At 35.2% G+C, this 20,171-nt stretch overlaps 1 protein-coding gene across 2 annotated transcripts; it reads left to right on the plus strand.

Moving 5' to 3' along the window:
- The first annotated feature begins 1,424 nt into the window (after window positions 1–1,424).
- Window positions 1,425–19,480, plus strand: LOC144969893 (uncharacterized). 2 transcript variants are annotated; one of them, XM_078908946.1, is made up of 3 exons: window positions 1,425–2,001; window positions 13,339–13,506; window positions 14,301–18,872. In XM_078908946.1, the coding sequence occupies exons 1-3, from the start codon at window positions 1,992–1,994 to the stop codon at window positions 15,617–15,619; spliced, it is 1,497 nt and encodes a 498-aa protein (XP_078765072.1). In that variant the 5' UTR covers window positions 1,425–1,991; the 3' UTR covers window positions 15,620–18,872. The 2 variants fall into 2 exon arrangements, with proteins under 2 accessions (XP_078765072.1, XP_078765071.1); XM_078908945.1 differs by lacking the exon at window positions 1,425–2,001 and adding an exon at window positions 10,857–11,101 and having other exon boundaries at window positions 14,301–19,480.
- Window positions 19,481–20,171: the final 691 nt, after the last annotated feature.

Below are 20,171 nucleotides of genomic sequence, written 5' to 3' on the forward strand. Positions count from 1 at the left end.
ATTAACAGTGACATTGCAATCACAGGCTGTTGCACATAAACATCCTAATGATATGGAAAACTTAAAAGCTATAATATATATTCAATGGGATTTTTTATATTATTATTATTGCTGGTCTTCTTCTTCTTCTTCTTCTTCTTCTTCTTCTTCTTCTTCTTCTTCTTCTTCTTCTTCTTCTTCTTCTTCTGCTTCTTCTTCTACTACTACTACTACTCCTCATCCTGCTCCTCCTCCTCCCCCTCCTCCTCCTCCCCCTCCTCCTCCTCCTCCTCCTCCTTCTTCTTCTTCTTCTTCTTCTTCTTCTTCTTCTTCTTCTTCTTCTGCTTCTTCTTCTTTCTAAACATGCTCAAAGTCAAAGCGCTTTACAAAGAAATGGTCCCTGACCAACAGTAACGCGTCACATGTAGAACGACACATGACGCCTGTTAGACGACATTACAATTTTTTTTCAGACAGGGACAACTCTGTTAACGGCCAGATGCTCATTTTACACCGGAGTACGGTGAGAGAATGTGAGTAAAGAGCCTTTTCCAAGTATATTCAACTATGCGCCGAGCGAGGCTCGAACCCAGAACCTTCCGATCCGAAAGTGAATATCATACCACTAGACCACATAACCGCACACAGCCACACACCGGCGGACTCAGAAATTCCACCTTTTCTTTCCTATCCCGCCCTTTTAATTTAATTTCTTAACAATTCGAGTTGTCAAGGGGAGGACAGAATAAAGAGTGAAGATGACAAACTGAATATTAGCATATCATGTTTCGAGATTTTTTTGGACATAACTTGTATGAAATAAACAACAACAACAACAACAACAACAACAACAATAACAGCAGCAGCAGTAGCAGCAACAGCAGCAGCAACAACAACAACAATAATAATAGATGTATTATATAATAATAATAATAATAATAATAATAATAATAATAATAATAATAATAAATAATAATAATAATAATAATAATAATAATAATAATAATAATAATAATAATAATAATTATTATTATTATTATAATAATAATAATAATAATAATAATAATAATAATAATAATAATAATAATAATAATAATAATAATAAATCAGACCGCCTAATAAACAAAACAAAACGAAAACAAACAAACAAAACAAACAAAAATAAACCAAAACAAACAAACGAATATTGAGGATAACGTCGAACAAGCAACAAACATGACAGCCTGTTACTTGAATACGAAATGCTGAATGAAATTGTCTTCTCTTACACTTAGACTATACAAATTTAGAGACAAGGATAGTGTGCACTATCCCAATTTCAATCTCTGTGTACACTCAATTCATTGAACTCATTCGTCTGTCACAAAATATCCACACAAACAACGGGGAAAGAGAGAGAGGCGACGTCGTATGTATCTATCCAGTATCCAGTATCCACACCGAACAGTCAATGTTATGAATTCATCCTACATAAACACTGAGAGGTTAATATAATTCGTATCATGCATGCTGTGTGACAGAGATGGATGGATGGGTGGACACCGGTTCTGGGACCTTTCAACTTTCAATATTCCTTTTTGATGCTTCGGCAATGCCATTTATTTATTAATCTTTCAGTCTTTCTTTCTCGATGAATAGAAGGGCCTATTTAATAGATAAGCGGTTTTAGATACACATTTCATAGTTAAGTTGACTTTGTGTGATATTTTAGATGCTATTACTAGTATTGTTAAATGGTTGGATACTATTAAAATCTTCACGTACTACTTGCAGCCCGTTCCTATATCGATAAAAATATTAAAATATACCAGGAAATAAAACATATATAATTTGCTGAGGATTCCTTTAGATTCTTAAACAGATTTTAAAATAAAATATATCTGCAAGATAAACAAAAAAATAACCAGAGATTCCAAGTCCGTGGCCTTGATAGGATCAGACTATTTTTTTCTTCTTGGGAACGGCCTGGTGTGACTTTTCTTTTTAACTGATGTCTATTTGGTGACAAGAATATGTTTTGTGGTATGTATTGCCTTGTTTTATCATTATGGTTAAAATATTTATGATGATGACGATGATGGTGATTATGATGATGATGATGATGATGATGATGATAATGAGGATGATGATGAAAATACCACCACCACCACTACTACTACAACAACAACAACAACAACTACTACTACTACTACTACTACTACTACTACTACTACTACTACTACTACTACTACTACTACTACTACTACTACTGGTACTAATACTACTACAACTGCTACTACTACTACTACTACTACTACTACTACTACTACTACTACTACTACTACTACTACTTCTACTACAACTACTACTACAACAACTACTACTACAACTACTACTATTACTGCAACTACTACTACTACTACTGCTACTACTACTACTACTACTACTACTACTACTACTACTACTACTACTACTACTACCACTACTACTACTACTATAATAATGATAATAATAATAATAATAATATAAATAATAATATAATAATAGTATTAATGATAATAATAATAATAATAATAATAATAATAATAATAATAATAATAATAATAATAATATATAATAATAATAATAATATAATAATAATAATATAATATAATAATAAATAATAATAATAATAATAATAATAATAATAATAATAATAATAATATATAATAATGATAGTAATAATTAATAATAATAATAATAATAATAATAATAATAATAATAATAATAATAATAATAATAATAATAGCATCGGTTTACCGAAATACTCACAAAACGTGTTCAAAGGGGCCCTTAGCCCAAAGAAACACTTATAATCTAAAATAAGACATAATTCTTGTAAGACGATATTACAATTTTTTCCTACAGAGACAATGTTGTTAACGGCTCAGTACTCATTTTACACCATTGAGAGAATGTGAGAAAAGAGATTTATTTCAATGCATCAACTATGCGCCGCTCAGAGTGGGACTCGACCTCTTAATCTATCGGCCCGTGGGCAGCAGCAGCCTCTTATGGTTTTCACACTACTATGTTATGACGATCGACCCAATCAGCAAAGTCTGGTCCGCATTCGTGCACCGTCGCAAACCCACCGGGTAGCATCGTCACAACACACCGTTCGACTAGATGCGAGTGTGATACCACAAGACCACATAACTCATGCTTATGGTGGGTTCGAACATTAATCGTTGACGCACCAGCGTGATCCTCTATCATCTGAGCTCCTGTGACCCCCGTCAACATGGCTGTCCAGGTCTTATCATTTTGATGATTGACAACCTGTTATTATTTCCTAATTGACGTGACCTCTGACCCATTCCAATGTATTGACACAGAGAACTTTTATATGTGTGTGAACGGTTTGAATGGCATTTATAACACGGTTGTGTGTTGTTGTTGTTGTTGTTGTTGTTGTTGTGTCAATAATAATAGCTGAAAAAATCGTTTCGTGGAAAAACATGTTTATTTAGGAGACGGTAATTATGCATTTATTTTTATACTCAAGTTTTTGAAAAATTGTTTTTGTTTTGAAAAACAAGTAAACATCACAACCACAACCGCCACCATTATTACCATAACATCTACCACCACCGTCACATTTACTATATTTAGGACGAGATAAAAGGATCGTTGTGAAACGATTTTACATTATTTTTGGGGGACAGAGACAACAACGCTGTTAGCGGTCAGGTACTCATTTATCACCTGAGTACAGCGAGAAAATGTGAATAAAAAGCCTTTAGCAAGGACTCAACTTTGCACCATTCAGAGCGGGATTCGAACCCGGAAACTGCAAGACCACAAAGCCACACATCTGTATTAGGTTGACCGAGTTGCCAAAAAGTTATTTTAAAATATAAATGGCCAGGAAAGTGGGATGATGATGATGATGATAATAATAATAATAATAATAATAATAATAATAATAATAATAATAATAATAATAATAATAATAATAATAATAATAATAATAATAATAATAATAATAATAATCCTTCGTCATTTCCATCCTTCGTTCTTACACTTTAAAACCCCGATTACATTACTCTGCAGAAAGTTTTTAAAAAAAGAAGATTATAAAAGTAAATCTACATAATGGAAATTCATTCATTGCGACACGATATCGATACGAGCCCAAAACCATCTGTTGGCGGGAAACATCTGGGTGATTAATTTGGTTCGTCATATTATTATATTATCCTCAATTAGTATTGAGTAATGTGTATGATTTGTACGTAATTACATGACCCCCCCCCCCCCCCCCCCCCCCCCCAGACCCTATCTTCCCCACTCCCACCGTTTTAAATATGATATTATGGGTAATTCAGGTTGCTGTATCTATGTACACGTCGATGAGAATTGATTTAAACATTGTATATTGCCGTTATTAAATCGATTTAGATTGCAAAATCTTCACGTCTTGCATCAGACAGATAGAAATGTTAACGAACTGGTTAATGACCATTGCAGTTAGTAGTCTGGTTTTCTCTGTAGCCGACACATCACACACACACACACACACACACACACACACACACACACACATATTTACAGACACACAGAGTGTGATATATATATATATATATATATATATATATATATATATATATATATATATATATATATATATAATAGAGAGAGAGAGAGAGAGATAGAGATAGATAGATAGATAGATAGAGAGAGAGAGAGAGAGAGAGAGAGAGAGAGAGAGAGAGAGAGAGAGAGAGAGAGATTCACTGTTTTATAAATGTGTAAAGACAAGGTGCCTTCGTCAACATTTAAATATGATGCCAAAATGTTCGTGAAACATTCTCAATAATGATAAGATTGATATAAGAAATAATAAAAAACAATAACAAAATATGTGACCCATCGTCTCAAAACGGTATTACGTCGGAACGAACCATTTGCTTAAAAGCCGATTTTAATGTTAAACTGGTCAAAAATATAAATTGTTGGCATAAGCACCTTAAAATGTGGTATCCATTCTCCTCAATAAAACATACAAACTCAACAGAAGTCTGATACTTCTCGCTATAAGTTCAATTTTCAACATCTTAGCCATCCCGACTTAATACCGTTTTGAGGCGAAGGGTCACATATGTCTAAAATGAAGAAGCAATAAATAAATACAGGATACTCTTCTAGTTGAATTAATATATACGAGTATCACCCACGATATTTACAAATAGCTCATACGGGTATTTAACAATATTATTATAGTTTAGCACTTACGGATAGATACTAAATAATAGCTAGCTCTTTATTGATTTATTGATTTTCGTGGGCGTTCATAGTCCATCTTTATTGTCAATCTATGTATTTAATATTGTCCATGCTATAACCCTGGACAGCAGTTAATGACACACTGTTATACAATGTATTCTGTCAGTATGTATCAATAACTTTAAAAAAATCATATATATATATATATATATATATTATATATATATATATATATATATATATATATATATATATATATTTATTATATTTATATATATATATATTACCACAGAAGCACCATGTACAGTCTGATAAAAATCTGAACAAGTGTGTATGAAAGGTGCCAGACAAAGCAAGAAAGAAAAATACAAGAAAAAAAAACGTCACAAAAAATCAGTCCAGTCGAGGTAGACTGATTTTTTGGGATGCTTTTTTTTCACGTATTTTTCTTACTTGCTTTGTCTGGCACCTTTCTTACACACTTGTTCAGAACTTTATCTTACACCGGTGCCTGCTCCTTAATTTCTTAATTTGTACGGTCTGGCAATGACCTATGAAACATGGAATCGTTGTCACCCGATACTGTTTTGATACCATCGGAAACAAAAGTGAGATGTTAAAATACTGATTCTAATCTCATTGAAAGTGTAATACCACACTTCCGGAGGACTGGATAGATAATTGTGTAATTGATTTTCTGGTTTCAGAGTGATGGCATCTTATTTTCTAGTCTGGTTGTCAAAAAATAAAACCCAACCTCGCTCTTTTAAGCCCCCTAATAATAAAAATCTGCTCATACAAATAAAATAGTTATGCTCCCTTATGATTCAATATGTAACCTATCCATTATTAGTTCTCCGAAGTTTTGAACCGGTAAGGTGGAAGGTGTGACGTCCCATTTGGATATTTTGATTTCAGTGGTAGCCTATAGGGAATGAGATTAGCGGAAGAGTAGCGTCCGTTGATTGGACGTCACCTTACAGAGAGAACGTCAAAATGGTTTTGCGCATGCGTCTCTCTCGTCCTCGCTTTCGGTGGAGTGTCTCATGCCGCACAACCAACATGACGTTCTCTCTCTAATAACTTTTCCGCTCGTGACTTCCAATCAAGGGACGCTACTCTTCCATTAATCTCATTCCCAATAAGAGCCGTCTTGGGACAAGGGGTATAATCTATCTTGTATAGCGACTTGAATTCAGACTTTTAACAAGTTTTATGTCTCAGGTTTGAGATTGTTTTTCACATTTGTGACCCATCGTCTCACAACGGTATTATGTCGGAACGAACCATATGCTTAAAAGCCGATTTTAATGTTAAACTGGTCAAAAATATAAATTGTTGGCATAAGCACCTTAAAATGTGGTATCCATTCTCCTCAATAAAACATACAAACTCAACAGAAGTCTGATACTTCTGGCTATAAATTCAATTTTCAACATCTTAGCCATCCCGACTTAATACCGTTTTGAGGCGAAGGGTCACATTTGGGGTCATATTCCCTTACCGGAGTTTCATCTCCCTACAGAGGTTGAATGTCATGGAACGCCATTCTTCACGCTCAAGGGCCATTACCGAGCAGTCGAATATCTTTTTTGCCAGTTGTTGCCTCCACATTTCCTATCCAGGACTGTCTTGGGTTTTCCTCGCGCCTTTCTGCTAGATACTTTTCCCCTCTAGCACCGATTTTTGGTTGGTGTTGTGTTTCCGAACGTGCCCATAATAGTTCAGTTTTCTTATTTAATTTCCACCAACAGTTTTCTGGACCTTTGGCCTGCATCAATAAGAACCAGAATGTTTGATTTATTTCTGGTCCATGATATTATCAGAATTCTGCGGTATACCCACATCTCAAAGGCATCCATCTCCTTCGTTATGGTCCATGGTTCACAGAATACAGGAATGTGGACCATACGTAACATTTAGCCATACGCACTTTTGTTTTTGTTGATATGTTAAATTATTTTAATCGATAGATATTTGTGACCCATCGTCTCAAAACGGTATTATGTCGGAACGAACCATATGCTTAAAAGCCGATTTTAATGTTAAACTGGTCAAAAATATAAATTGTTGGCATAAGCACCTTAAAATGTGGTATCCATTCTCCTCAATAAAACATACAAACTCAACAGAAGTCTGATACTTCTGGCTATAAATTCAATTTTCAACATCTTAGCCATCCCGACTTAATACCGTTTTGAGGTGAAAGGTCACATTTGATGTAAACGTTTTCTGGCCAAATCTAGAACTTTGCTATAGTTTGTGCGCATGCGCACGCGCGCATGTGTGCGTTTATGCATATGCGTGATCGTTGAATGATATGGCCAGTTGAAGCACACTTGCCAGTGTGGCTCCTGCAATACACACGTATTCGATGGTATTTCATGGCTCTTGAACTTTTATACAGAGCAATATCCACTGAAGTACTCAAAGCGCTTTACCCTGACCAACAGCAACACGTAACATATATAACGAGACATGACATGACGCCTGTTTGGTGATATTACAATGTTCCGACAGAGACGCCGCTGTAAACGACCAGGTACTCATTTTACACTTGAGAAAGATGAGAGAATGTGAGTAAAGAGCCTTTTCCAAGGACTCAACTATATGCCGTGAGAGGCTCGAACCCAGGACCTTCCGATCCGAAAGTGAGTGTCATACCATTAGACCACATAACCGCTCGGAGTTAAAACTGCAGCCAATGGGCTCATTTAAAACGTTGTTTTCATTCTCAAATCCAGGCTGGCATTGACCTTAAATGGGAGGTCACAGGAAAGCTGTCGATGACATTTCTATCAACACTGTTATCTCTCTATTCATATCCCAAGAATAGTGCCAGTACAGGAAGTGCCAAACAGTTTAAACACTCGAATTTGAAATGTTTCAAGGCCGTGAGATAATAATATTATCTATATTATAGCAATATTATATATACCCGTTGATTATAGATAGTAAAGGTTTGGGTATAACATCCACTTAATTCTGCCTGCCAACTCACAAACGTAACTTTATTGCGAAATGGCTAAGGTACTAATGTCGTCTTGTGGTGTGACACTCGCTTTCGGATCGGAAGGTAATGGGTTCGAATTGGATTCAGTAGTCTGATGTCACGCGCCCGGCAACGGCGGCCATCTTGGTTCTAAACAAAGAAAATCATTACTTTTTATTCTTCATGCTGGCTAGAACTTTTCATTCCCTTTTCATATGCCTTGTGATCAGAATGTGTAAAAGTCAAAACATGATCAAATTTATGTGGATTTTTTTCCCTCTGGAAACGATTTTATGCTCGCCGGAGAAATATTTCATACGGGCGTCCGCCATTGTTCCGATAGTTTAGAGCAAGTGTTACTAAGTTACCATGCGTCATTAGGAAGGAAGTGACGTTACGACTGTTGAAGAGTATTGAGGTTCGCCCGTTACTAAGCATTAACTAATCAGAATATTTCCTGTCATTTGCCCCGTTTCGTTCCCTCGATTATTTATTTCCTGTATGAAATGGCCCGAGTTACCATTAGTACATGCCAAACACACAAATAGGTCAGGCACAGTTAGTTTATCACAATCTTTTGACACACTGATAAAGGAATAGCATCGCAAAACCTGACGACACGATGCATTTTTTTTCAATCATCTGTGTTAAATTGTGAGTGATGCTCAAGTTATGTGGGCTGTTTACTCCTGGTGATAGGCAAACACTTAAGATGGCGAGAATGGGTCTTTGGTTTACGGTCAGCGGTTGATTTCAGGGCCAAAATATACTTTATTTTATTTTAAATTCCCGAATTAAAATAAAACACCTTAAATGTTTATTCGACTAGTTTTAATAAAATATACGATAACTGATGTAGTTTTCAAAAGTGGGTTATCAGGCTTCTTGTAAAATATCAGACCATTCGGCTAATACAAAAATGTATAATATCAGTATTTTACTGTAGCGAATAATATAACACCTTATTCGCGTATGCATGAGTACCGACTATTAAACAACCAAGAAACCCTCCAGTCATCCTTTTCCAACAAACTTCTCTCTCTCTCTCTCTCTCTCTCTCTCTCTCTCTCTCTTTCTTTCTCTCTCTCCCCTCTTTCTCTCTACCCCCCTTTCTCTCTCACTTGTTTGTAAACACGTTCATACTTATTCTAATACCAAGTTCGCATTCAAGTTTATTTATAAGCTTTCGCCAATATCATTTCCGGTTGATAAATAAAACAAGAAAAATAAAAGTTTATAAAAAGATAAATAAATAAATAGATTGATAAATAAATAAATGTAAAAATACCATTATTCTATTCTAAACACGGGTCGGTGAGTTTTAGAATATTGACCTCTGCCATGACTCCGTGTTGTGCTGTCAACTTTTCTATTTGAGTAACTTAAAAAAAAAAGGTTTTGAAAAAGGTTTCAATATATAAACTGAACCTTAACTTGGTGATCGTTGATGCTAAAATAGGATTGCTGATAATTGTGAAGGTGATGATTACAATAATGATGACAACGATTATATGAATCATATTTAACTTCCTTTGAATTATAAATCAAAATATAAATAAAAATAAAATTTTCCCGAGCGAAGAAATTACTCTTCTTCATTTTACAAATAAACAAATAAAAAGAGCAGAGGCTCGGATGGGGATGACAAACACAGTCACATAAAATTTAATGTTCTTAGAGGCCTTCTTTCAATCGCCGTGTATTATTCACCCCCCCCCCCCCCCACACACACACCTCACCCCCTAAAATCGCAACAACACAAAACGGCAGTAAGCGTAACTTATGAAATTATGAAGTGGATCCAGTCGTCTGCTGACATCGAAATCGTTGTCTGCTAATGATGATGAAACGAGGCGTGGGACGTACTCAATTCCTAGGTATTAGTAGTCGTTATTTATTTTTCACAATAGTTCGTCAAATACATTCAAAATTTTCTCACAAATTCAGAATTTTTACTGATTGAAATTAAATAATTTTCCAATAAAACAGCGGAAAGAAGTCAAGGCACAAAACGATAGCATAAATCCCAATCTTTTCGTTTCACTGAACAGTGTATATAGAATCAATACTTGGTATCGTGGAGTCTAATTCACCTCGAATGAACTTGTGTCTGCTGTCAGGCTGCTTTGTGTTGGGTTCATTTTTTAGCAGGGTTGCCAGTTTGGCATTTTAAATGCCAGATTCCAAAAATCTGGCATTTTTGAAAACCGTTTGGCATTAGAAAAATCATTTGGCATTTGGCATTTTCATTTGGCATTTTCTTTTCTTGTATATTATACTTCAAATGACACCTTTTCTTATTTATTTCTAAACGCGTAAAAACAAACATCTTCACATTTCTTTTTCATTCTTAAAATCCAACCGTGGTGTAGTGGTTTAGCACTCCACTTAGTAGTCAGTAGGTAAATAATTACCCCAACAGGAAATTTAGTATAATTCAAAAAAAAAAAAAAAAACAAAAAAAAAAAATAGAAAAAGAAAAGAAAACACGCAAGCCACCAGGATATGATAGTAAATTGTCTATCAAAAGTGAGTAGTTTTCTTAGTGGGGGTGGGAGTCAACAGACTTTGGCATCTTTTTGAGTGTTTTGGCATTTTTTGAGTCTTCCCCTGGCATTTTGTTGAAAAATAATCTGGCAACCCTGTTTTTTAGAACATGAGGACGACGAGGGCCCTGGAGATTTGTACCGGCATGAGTTGTAAAATTATGTCTGAACGTCTTTATTTTTTTATGAACATCATAGCTTTTGAGACTTTAATTATCTAATATTTAGAAATGAAATCAATCGGACTGATGGTTATCACAACGACAGAGAACAATGACATGGCAAAGGACAACACTGCCCGGTAGTCTTGGGGGCAAATCAAGGTCTTTTTGTTTACGTGAGTGACATGGACATTTATATGGCCAAATCTATACTTATCTAACCCATAATGTATGTCTTGATAGAGATAATACATTTGTGTTGTACATAACTAATGTGATATTTCGGTTTTTACTGTGTGGTGTTTTAAGGTACGACTGACGATCTTAGATAAGTCACCAATAGGCATTAGCAGGAGAAAATAGGACAGGGAGTGTGGGCGTGGGTACTTTCGTGAAGATGTTGTCCCTGCCGTGCAGAATAATTCTACCGATGTTTTAAGTGGCAACCATGTTGCCATATTGGATTTTTCGTAGTTTCTTTTTCTTTCTCCCGTTTTAAAATATTTAAGAGGGTGGTGGTGAATGTTTACACTTCTTCTTCTTGTGGGAACGTATTTATTGTTGTTTCAATGTTTGTTGTTTGGCTATTGAGTTGTGAATTGTTTTCATGTTGGGTAACCTGTTGGGTGTCACTGTTAGTTCAATTCACTGTTATGTGTTATTACTTCCCTGAGTTTGTGACGTCACAGTGGGTATAAAAACAGGGTTGCATTCATTTCCAAAGCTATTCTTACTTCGAAACTCATTATGGATTGTCAAGTGTTGACTGTTTTTATTACCGGATGGACCTTCCCGGACAACTCGCGGAATGCCTTGAAATATGGCATTTTTTAACCCCCCATACATGTCCTTTACATATATGGAGAACGCCCACTTCGGTGGAGGCTTTCTGAACTTTTCCCTTTATTTTGCATATCGTGAACGAGATGGAGAAATCCGTTCACAACATTCTTCTTCTTCTTCTTCTTCTTCTTCTTCTTCTTCTTCTTCTTCTTCTTCTTCTTCTTCTTCTTCTTCTTCTTCTTCTTCTTCTTCTTCTTCTTCTTCTTTCTTCTTCTTCTTCTTCTTCTTCTTCTTCTTCTTCTTCTTCTTCTTCTTCTTCTTCTTCTTCTTCTTCTTCTTCTTCTTCTTCTTCTTCTTCTTCTTCTCTTCTTCTGTTCACGACATTCTTCTTCTTCTTCTTCTTCTTCTTCTGTTCACGACATTCTTCTTCTTCTTCCTTCTTCTTCTTCTTCTTCTTCTTCTTCTTCTTCTTCTTCTTCTTCTTCTTCTTCTTCTTCTTCTTCTTCTTCTATAAGATATAAACGAAAAATCAGCTTTAACATTTTACACAGAAGACAAAGCAGCTTCTTGTGCCAAGGCGAAGCACTACACATCCTTCAAAAAAGTATCAATTGTTCTTTTCCTTTCAATTTACACCTAACTCAGACCTGGGACCAGAAACGTGTGTACTCTCTCAAATAATTTGGATTTTCTTTTTTTGGACCTGCTTATTTTTAGTATAAATGAGTTGGGGGGGGGGGGGGGGGGGAATGACATGATTTGACTAGTCAATTGACATGTCATATCTTGTTGTGTTTGTTAATCCATATTCTTGTCCTGTTGGTCTATTTTTCCGTGTTCAAAAAGTTCTGACCATTTTTTCACCAGCCATTTACAGGCGTGAAAGCATATTTTTCGTCCCGAAGTGGCAATGTGGACTCATCTGAGTTATCTCCCGTGGCTATTCAGATTGAAAATTCATCATCCCACCGAAAATCACATGGTTTCTGTTACTCTTTGAGTGGCTTTATTTTGGACCAAAAATCGTTCATATTATCACATGAGTGAAGATAATTTGACACGGGTATCAGCTTTAAAAATAATTTCTACTTTTGTCTTTTATTTTTTAATCCCCCCCCCCCCCCCCTCCCATATTTACCTTTTTTGAGGCAGATCTCTATAGATGTTTTTGCTTGGGGCAAGCAAGCCCCGAGATCAAGTCTGTAAAATAAGTTTATTTCAGGCAAATAAAGACATGTAAAACTAGACATAGCGTAATCATTAGATTTTACCATAAAACAAAATTTTTAGAGGATTATGTTGAAAAAGCTTTTGGTGTGATCAAATTATCAGTTTCAATTGCAGTGCTGCAATGACCTGTAAAATCATTCATTGGAGAACTACTAATGAAAAGATGAAAATGGGGAGGCTTCTGATGGAAACAGTACAAACAATGGATGTTTTGGGTGCAATCCTTTCATCAGCCAGCAATAGAGGAATATTGAAAACAAATAGTGTAGTTGACAAAAGGATTGCACCTGAAAAAAACATAGTTAGGACTGCTTCCATTCGAAGCCTTTTCACCTTTTAGTAAGTAAAAACGTTGATTGAATGCTACTAAACATGTATTTATCATTGTTTATATCTGCAGGATTTCTATTGGGCTTGGTTCTCCCTATACATTGCTGGAGTACAGTGGCTCCACCATCAGTGTTTGGGCATGGGTCACATTCCTCCCATCACTCTGACAATGACCAACATTGGCTTTCACATGCCAGAGCTCCATCACTGTGTGCTGATTCTTTTGATGGCCATGAAGGTAACTGAAGTTTTTAGAGAGTGGAGGTTAAAGGCTGGATTTGCCCCCAAAAAAATGTGCTATTGAAATAGTGATGGTGATTATGTTTATTGTGAAAATAATTGCTGAGTGAACTAAGGTGATTATGCTTTAAAGTTTATATCTGATTACTTGAAAAACCATGAAAATGTGACAAGCATTTTTAGGGCTGGGGTCTTCAATTTGGTTTGCAGTTAAAGAAGAAGGGGCTTCAAAAGTTGAATTGTTTAATTTGTTATGATTGATTTAGCTCAATTTCTGTCATGGAAAACATCAGATTCCTATATTAGGGCTTGAACTTGGGTCCTTTTAGTTAGGCACTTTGCCTGCTCTACCTATCAGTTTAAAAACAAAATGAAATTCAAACAAATCAAAGCAACGGACAGATTTTTAGGACTCCATTAAGTCCATTGGTAAATCATGTGATACATATTTTTTCACTTAACCAGGCTGTGGATAAGTACCTGACAATAGGCAGTTGTATATATACTTTATGAGGGTGATTGTACTTATGTATTACCTATTGATTTTCTTTTTGCCTATGGAATTTATATTTGAATTCATAAAGTCTCTCTGAAGAAGTGATTTAGCATTATAAATTGGACAGAGTATTTTGTTAAAAAAGGAGAAAAATAGAAAAAGAGCTTTTTTATATAGTGCAATATCCTCAAATATCCTCAGAGCACTTTACAATGTAGTCATATTAAAAGCATAATATAGTTTATAAATGTATTCATTGATTTGATTTATAATTGGTATTGCATATATTTTGACAGGTACACATATCAAAGGTTTTATACTGGACCGTGCCTTTGTTCTGACCACACCAGGCCTTGCCTTTCATCAAGATGTAGATTCATTGTTCAGGCGTGGCGGGTATTCAAGCACTCATTGTCATTTCCACAAATTTGCCAAAACTCATGCATCTAAAAAGATCAAAAATTACCCAGAGGTCCTTTGGATGAAGGGTAAAATGTTTGAAAAGTCCAAGCTGGGTTCTGATTTCAAAGTGTTGAAACCTGTTCCACTTTACATTCAATGTAAGGAAGATATGTTGACTCCTGAGGGAATTACTCAGGCTGTTTCACTTGGTGAATATTTAGCTAAATCTTACATGAATGCATTAAGTAGTTTGTCCCCATTATCTTTCAAGACCAAGGGCGTGGCGTATAGTGTCGGAGACGAACTCTTATACCAAAATGTACAAGCAGTTCTGTATGGCTTGCTGGCTGAAAAACAGTTTGTTCACGCTGGAGTGGAGAAACTGTCTCATCATTATACGGATGATAAAAAATCTCAAACGGAATCTCAGGAGCATCTCAGCCATTTTGTGAATGATGCCTTCAAAAAGGAACACCATATATTCAAAGACTTTTCATCCCCCACAGGAGATAGGTGGTCAATAGACTCTGAATTTGGACGAGAGATGTCAGCAAAACATATTCTATCTTCAATCTCATTGAAAGAGTGTGGCAGACCAATCAAAGAATCTGTCCATCTGTCTCATGATTTAATAGAGAATATTTTATCAGTGTCGGATGTACACAATCGATACTTACTTAATGCTTCCATTTTTCATAACTATTCAAAATCAATGACTCTACCATTTAGGAAGTTTTTAAATTCTTGGATTTCATCTCCGCAAAGAGACAATGATTTCAAAATAGTCTCTGTGGATGACTTGTTTATGCTTAGTCTATTATCTGTGTTTGGTTATGATGGTGTTCAGCACATTCCCCCAGTTTCCAGGCTTGTAATTGAACGCTTCCATTTCCAAAGTTCTCCTCATCCCAAAGCAAGCACAACACCAAGATCTGATATTTCCTCATCATCATCGCCTTCATCTATCTCCATTCCAACCCAAATACGACGCCATCCCAGTGTTGAAGAGGGTATGACTCGTCAACCAGAGAACAGCAACAAAGAAGACCCAAGAAGCATTTATTTCAGGGTTTTATACAACGGTAAGGTTGTCACAGCTGATATCCTTAATTGTCAATCTGATCCTCTGATAGGTCTTGGTTTGTGTCAGATGCCAAGGTTTGCCCTCGGCCTGATGAAGGGAGAAGAATTTCATTTTAAAGAAGAACTGTAGCACAATTGCCAAAGTAAATTGTCCTGTAACTGATTGGTTAGACATTTTGACTATGGATCCCTGCCTAGTTTGGTAAAATATGTGGGTTCTAGGTGTTGTTGAAAATGTAAATTGTCAAAATGGCTAAGCTATCACTTCATTGAGTGTTATCCTTGCAATTACAGTGGTTTCCACAAGAATGCCTCTTGTGTCTAAGTGCCCGTGTTAGTCATGAATCAAAATAAGTTCTTCATATAATTTTTTATCACATATTGAATTTAAAGATTTATTAATTTGGTTTGGTGTTATATATAAAACGCCAACATTTACAGAATCCCTTAGAGTCTCTTGTCGTCTTTACATATCTTGAACGGGAGAGCGAGGTAGACAATAGACGGCTGGCTGTATGACTATTTCTTCCAATAGAAAGTAAGAGCAACGCCATCAAACATAGGTACATTTTTTTATCTTCGATATTCGACTCTGTGTATTGTCATTGGTAACAAGAGATGGTAAAGATTTTACAAACTCCATGTCACTGACATCTGGCTTCTCTAAGTCAGTTGTGTCTGACAGACGCCTTACTCTCACTGTCTTGACTTATTGTGTTGGACGTCAGTCTTCAGTGAGTTAAAATTAAACTCTTGTTTTACTTGTATTTGGTCAGGGGGGTGTTATTGTCCAGTTCAGAGAGAACTGAGCTCAATTGGGTGATGCTGTTTACATCAAAATAACAATAAAAACGAAAGGAAGTTTCCACCCTGTGATACCTCATGAATATTCCAGGAAAAAAGTCAAAGGATAAAACAGTCCATTTTTCTTGCCTCTCAACTACAGGGCACTTAGGTGGCAACCACTGTATCAGGGAATCCATTTTGCTTCTGGACCATTACACAGTTTTCACTGCCAATAGTTTTAGTATTTAAAGAAATTGACTATGATTGTGTGTATGTACAATTTGGAGATATTTTCGATATTAAGTTTGTGTTATATTATTGTTGAATAATGGAATATGCTTTATGTTCATTAGCACAATCAATGTGAGATTATGATAATACTGTGATCAAATTTTCTTTTTCTTTTTAAATGAAGTAAATGACATTTATTTGTTCCAGGAACTTTTAAGACTATGATTTTAATAATTTGTTTGTTCTAGTGATAGCCATAATGTGCATTTCTCTCTTTTTGTGCCATGTCTCTTAAGATAACATGAAATAGATTGAAGGTTGTCACCTTGTTTTTGATATTACATAATTAATCCCAGTGATGCCTATCATTTGTTGTCAGGGAAAGTTTGTTATTTTATTCAGGCATTTCATGAAGATGAACAAACATCGAAGTCCTGTCATTAAAAACTATCGTAGAAAAATCATATTTATATCATAAATATTGGCATTAATTTCTCAAGATCTTTTTTGCTTTCTTATGTGTTTTTTTTTTAAAGGAAAATGATAGCTCGTTGATTATTGACAGATACGATTAACAGTTGACAACTTTGCTCACTGTTTTATTTCTTTTCTTTTCTTTTCACTTTATTTTATTTATTTTGTTTGCTTTAAAGATCACAAAACTTATGAAGAGTTTATTTATTGATAAAGAATATATAATTATTGATGAAGAAAAAGATCTCATGATGTTGTAAATGAGAACCATAACTCGGTGAATTTGATTCTGATCGTTTTGTATTAAGGATTGTATTGAGTGCAGCATGGTAACTCTTTAGCAAAGATCTGATACTGGGTGGGGTTCTCGACCTCCCATAGTGTGCAGGGAGGTACTTGCTGTGTCTTCTATCCCCCTGTATCTGTTTTCCAATTGCTCTCTGTCTTATTCTTGGATTGGGATTACTTGGTTTTGTCCTGGCCCTGGCTGGATACCGTGGCTGATAGGGAAACATTCAAATGTATATAGTTAGTTTTGGGAGATGATATTTTTTTTTGTTTTGTAAATCATCTCTCTGTTATGCACTGTATTATGCTTTATTTACATAGTATGTATGATTTGTAAACATTTGAGTGTATTCCTCTGATTGGGGACCTGTGCTTGTGTCTGAATGTGACTTTTAGGTCTGGGTAGGGATCCTGACCTCCCATAGCGGGCAGGGAGGTACATACTGTGTCTTCTATCCCCTTATATCTGTTTTCCAACATGCTTTCTGTCTTTGTCTCGGAATGAGATTAGTTGGTTTTGTCCTGGCTCTGGCCAGAGTCCTAGCTGGGAGGGAAACAGTCAAATGCAGAGTTATTGTTTTGGGAGATGATATTTTTTTCCTTGTAAATCATCTCTCTGTTATGTATTATTATTTTTATTTTGAATGTATAATGTAGGCATTTGAGTGTGTTCCTTTTTGTTGGATTTTGTGCTTGTGTCTGGATGAGACTTGGAGGTGATTTCAAACACATTGGTGGTATGCTCTTGGAATCTACATCTGATCCCTATTTGTTCTCAGTTCCCCTTTGTCTTACTTTTTGCTTTAATTGTAATTCTAGAACCTTTTTACTATCCCATTTTCTTCCTTTTTACTGGCGCTGATATAACCTAAATGTGTTGCAAGCGCCGTAAAACCCTCAAAAACAAAACAAAACAATGACTTTTAGGTGATCTCAAACTAAGTACTTTGATAGTGTGCTCTAGGAATCTACATCTGTTACCTAATTGAACCAATTCCCCTTTGTCTTACCTATTCTTGGGTGCTTTAATTGTAATTCTAGAACAATGACTATCCCCATTTTCTTCCTTTTTACTTGTGATGATATGACCTTGATGTGTTGCAAGCGCCATAAAACCCTTAAAAACAAAACAAACAATAAGATCTGAAACTTTTACAAATTTTAAATTCTTATTCATTTCAAAGTCTGTTTTTGCTCAAGTCTATGTTGAGATTCGTACTCATGTATATTTTGTTTTCTCTCAGTAGCTCATCTTAATTTTTTAAAATAAAAATAAATAAATTAGGGCATATTTTTTTCTAAATTACATCATAACCTCAAATTTAATCTTCGTCCAGATAGACTTGTTCACTTTTATAAGGACAATTGTCATCTCAAAAAACCCAAGTATATTTGGAATCAGTCTTAGAGTGGGATTAGATTAAAACGACTTTTTCATTTTTCATTCCTATATATTTTTCTGTTTTTTTTTTTAGCAAGCAAGTTCAGGTTTCTTGGAGTTATAAAAATTTCCTTAACCAAATGACATTTTTATAGAATAGTCATTACTAAATTTGTAAAATAAAGGGTAGTTAGTCTAGGATATGGAAAATTGAGTGAAAAAAGTTGGTCTAGAAAGAAATAAAATTGATTGATGAATGAGGAAAGTTTTAACACGGGGTTGTGTTCTGTAGACATGGACAAGCGAGACGTGGCATATTATGCTTTTGGTCATGGTTGTCATAACTTATACTTGAATATCATACTGTATTGACTATGACTTTTGTCGTGATAGATCGTAATGAGACTTAATACTGAAGGTGCCTATGAGAGCAAATCTAAATGTACTGTTTAGAAATTGTAGGTGGTAAATAAAATGTGACTCGTATAACATTTACCCTCTACAGACTTGCCAACCAGTATGATTCCACATATTTTGATACGCTTTTGCGTCCAAATTATAGATAGCATGAGAATGTGTACTAAAAAGGAGGAAATGATTAAAGCAGAATAGTTGGAAGGTCATTAAATATCGTCTCCACCTTGATGAAAATCCGGGTAGCCAGACAGATAATTGTCATGGGAATTGCAGGATTTTCCTTCCCTCTACTAGCTGATAAGTCTCCATAATTCTAGAACTTTTTACTGTCCCATTTTCTTCCTTTTTACTGGTGCTGATATGACCTATATGTGTTGGAAGTGCCGTAAAACGCTTAAAAACAAAAACAAAAAACTTAAGATTTTTATTTCGTTGGATTGACTTTATAGGTAATGTTTTATTTTACTCCAGCCTTATCTAATGTTTTCGTTTTCACCCATACGTCAGTGATAAAGATGTAATGTGAGCTTTAATGAAGCCTAAGTCACATTGGGGTTGCTGCTGTCTTGGTGAAAATAGTTTGGTCTGCAGTTTTAGACAAATAGACCAATGTAGAAATTAGGACTAGGCTCTTATTTCAATATTTTGTAATGGGCCCTTATGCCAATATTTTGTGATGGGGTTGATTTGATTAAGGCTTTTGTTAAAATATCAACCATCCTGATTTGATTTATAACCGTAATTGTAATGTATTTGATTCCATTATGCCAGTGAGCATTTTGCCTTTTTAGTTGTCTCAAATCAAAAGTAAAGGTTGATGGAATGCTCCATCTGTAAATTTTCAGTTTAAATAAAATGCATGTGTCTGATTTGTAGGCTGCCCCCCACCCCCCTGTCCAATGAATGATAATGAATTTAAAATAAAAGCTGGAGTCTATATTATAATGATGGAGTCTTATAAATCACTGTAGCTCTGAAACATTAGACTCTTGGTGCTTCAACTTTTAGAAAAATACATTGCCTGTAAATAAAAGACAATAGGATTCAATAGTCTGATGTCATGTCCGCCCAGGAACAAGCAGCTTGGTTCTAAACAAAAGAAAAT

This window comes from Berghia stephanieae, chromosome 4 (genome assembly GCF_034508935.2).
Source record: "Berghia stephanieae isolate SIO BIC M18660-M18661 chromosome 4, UCSD_Bste_1.3, whole genome shotgun sequence".
Classification (NCBI taxonomy): Eukaryota; Metazoa; Mollusca; class Gastropoda; order Nudibranchia; family Aeolidiidae; genus Berghia; species Berghia stephanieae.

Bases quoted from the DNA above. Each gene is read 5' to 3' on its own strand.
- LOC144969893 (XM_078908945.1), top strand. From the start codon at position 11,038: ATGACATGGCAAAGGACAACACTGCCCGGTAGTCTTGGGGGCAAATCA. The intron at 11,102-13,338 runs GTGAGTGACATG...TTATATCTGCAG, and splicing joins ATCAAGGTCTTTTTGTTTAC to GATTTCTATTGGGCTTGGTT. The intron at 13,507-14,300 runs GTAACTGAAGTT...ATATTTTGACAG, and splicing joins TTCTTTTGATGGCCATGAAG to GTACACATATCAAAGGTTTT.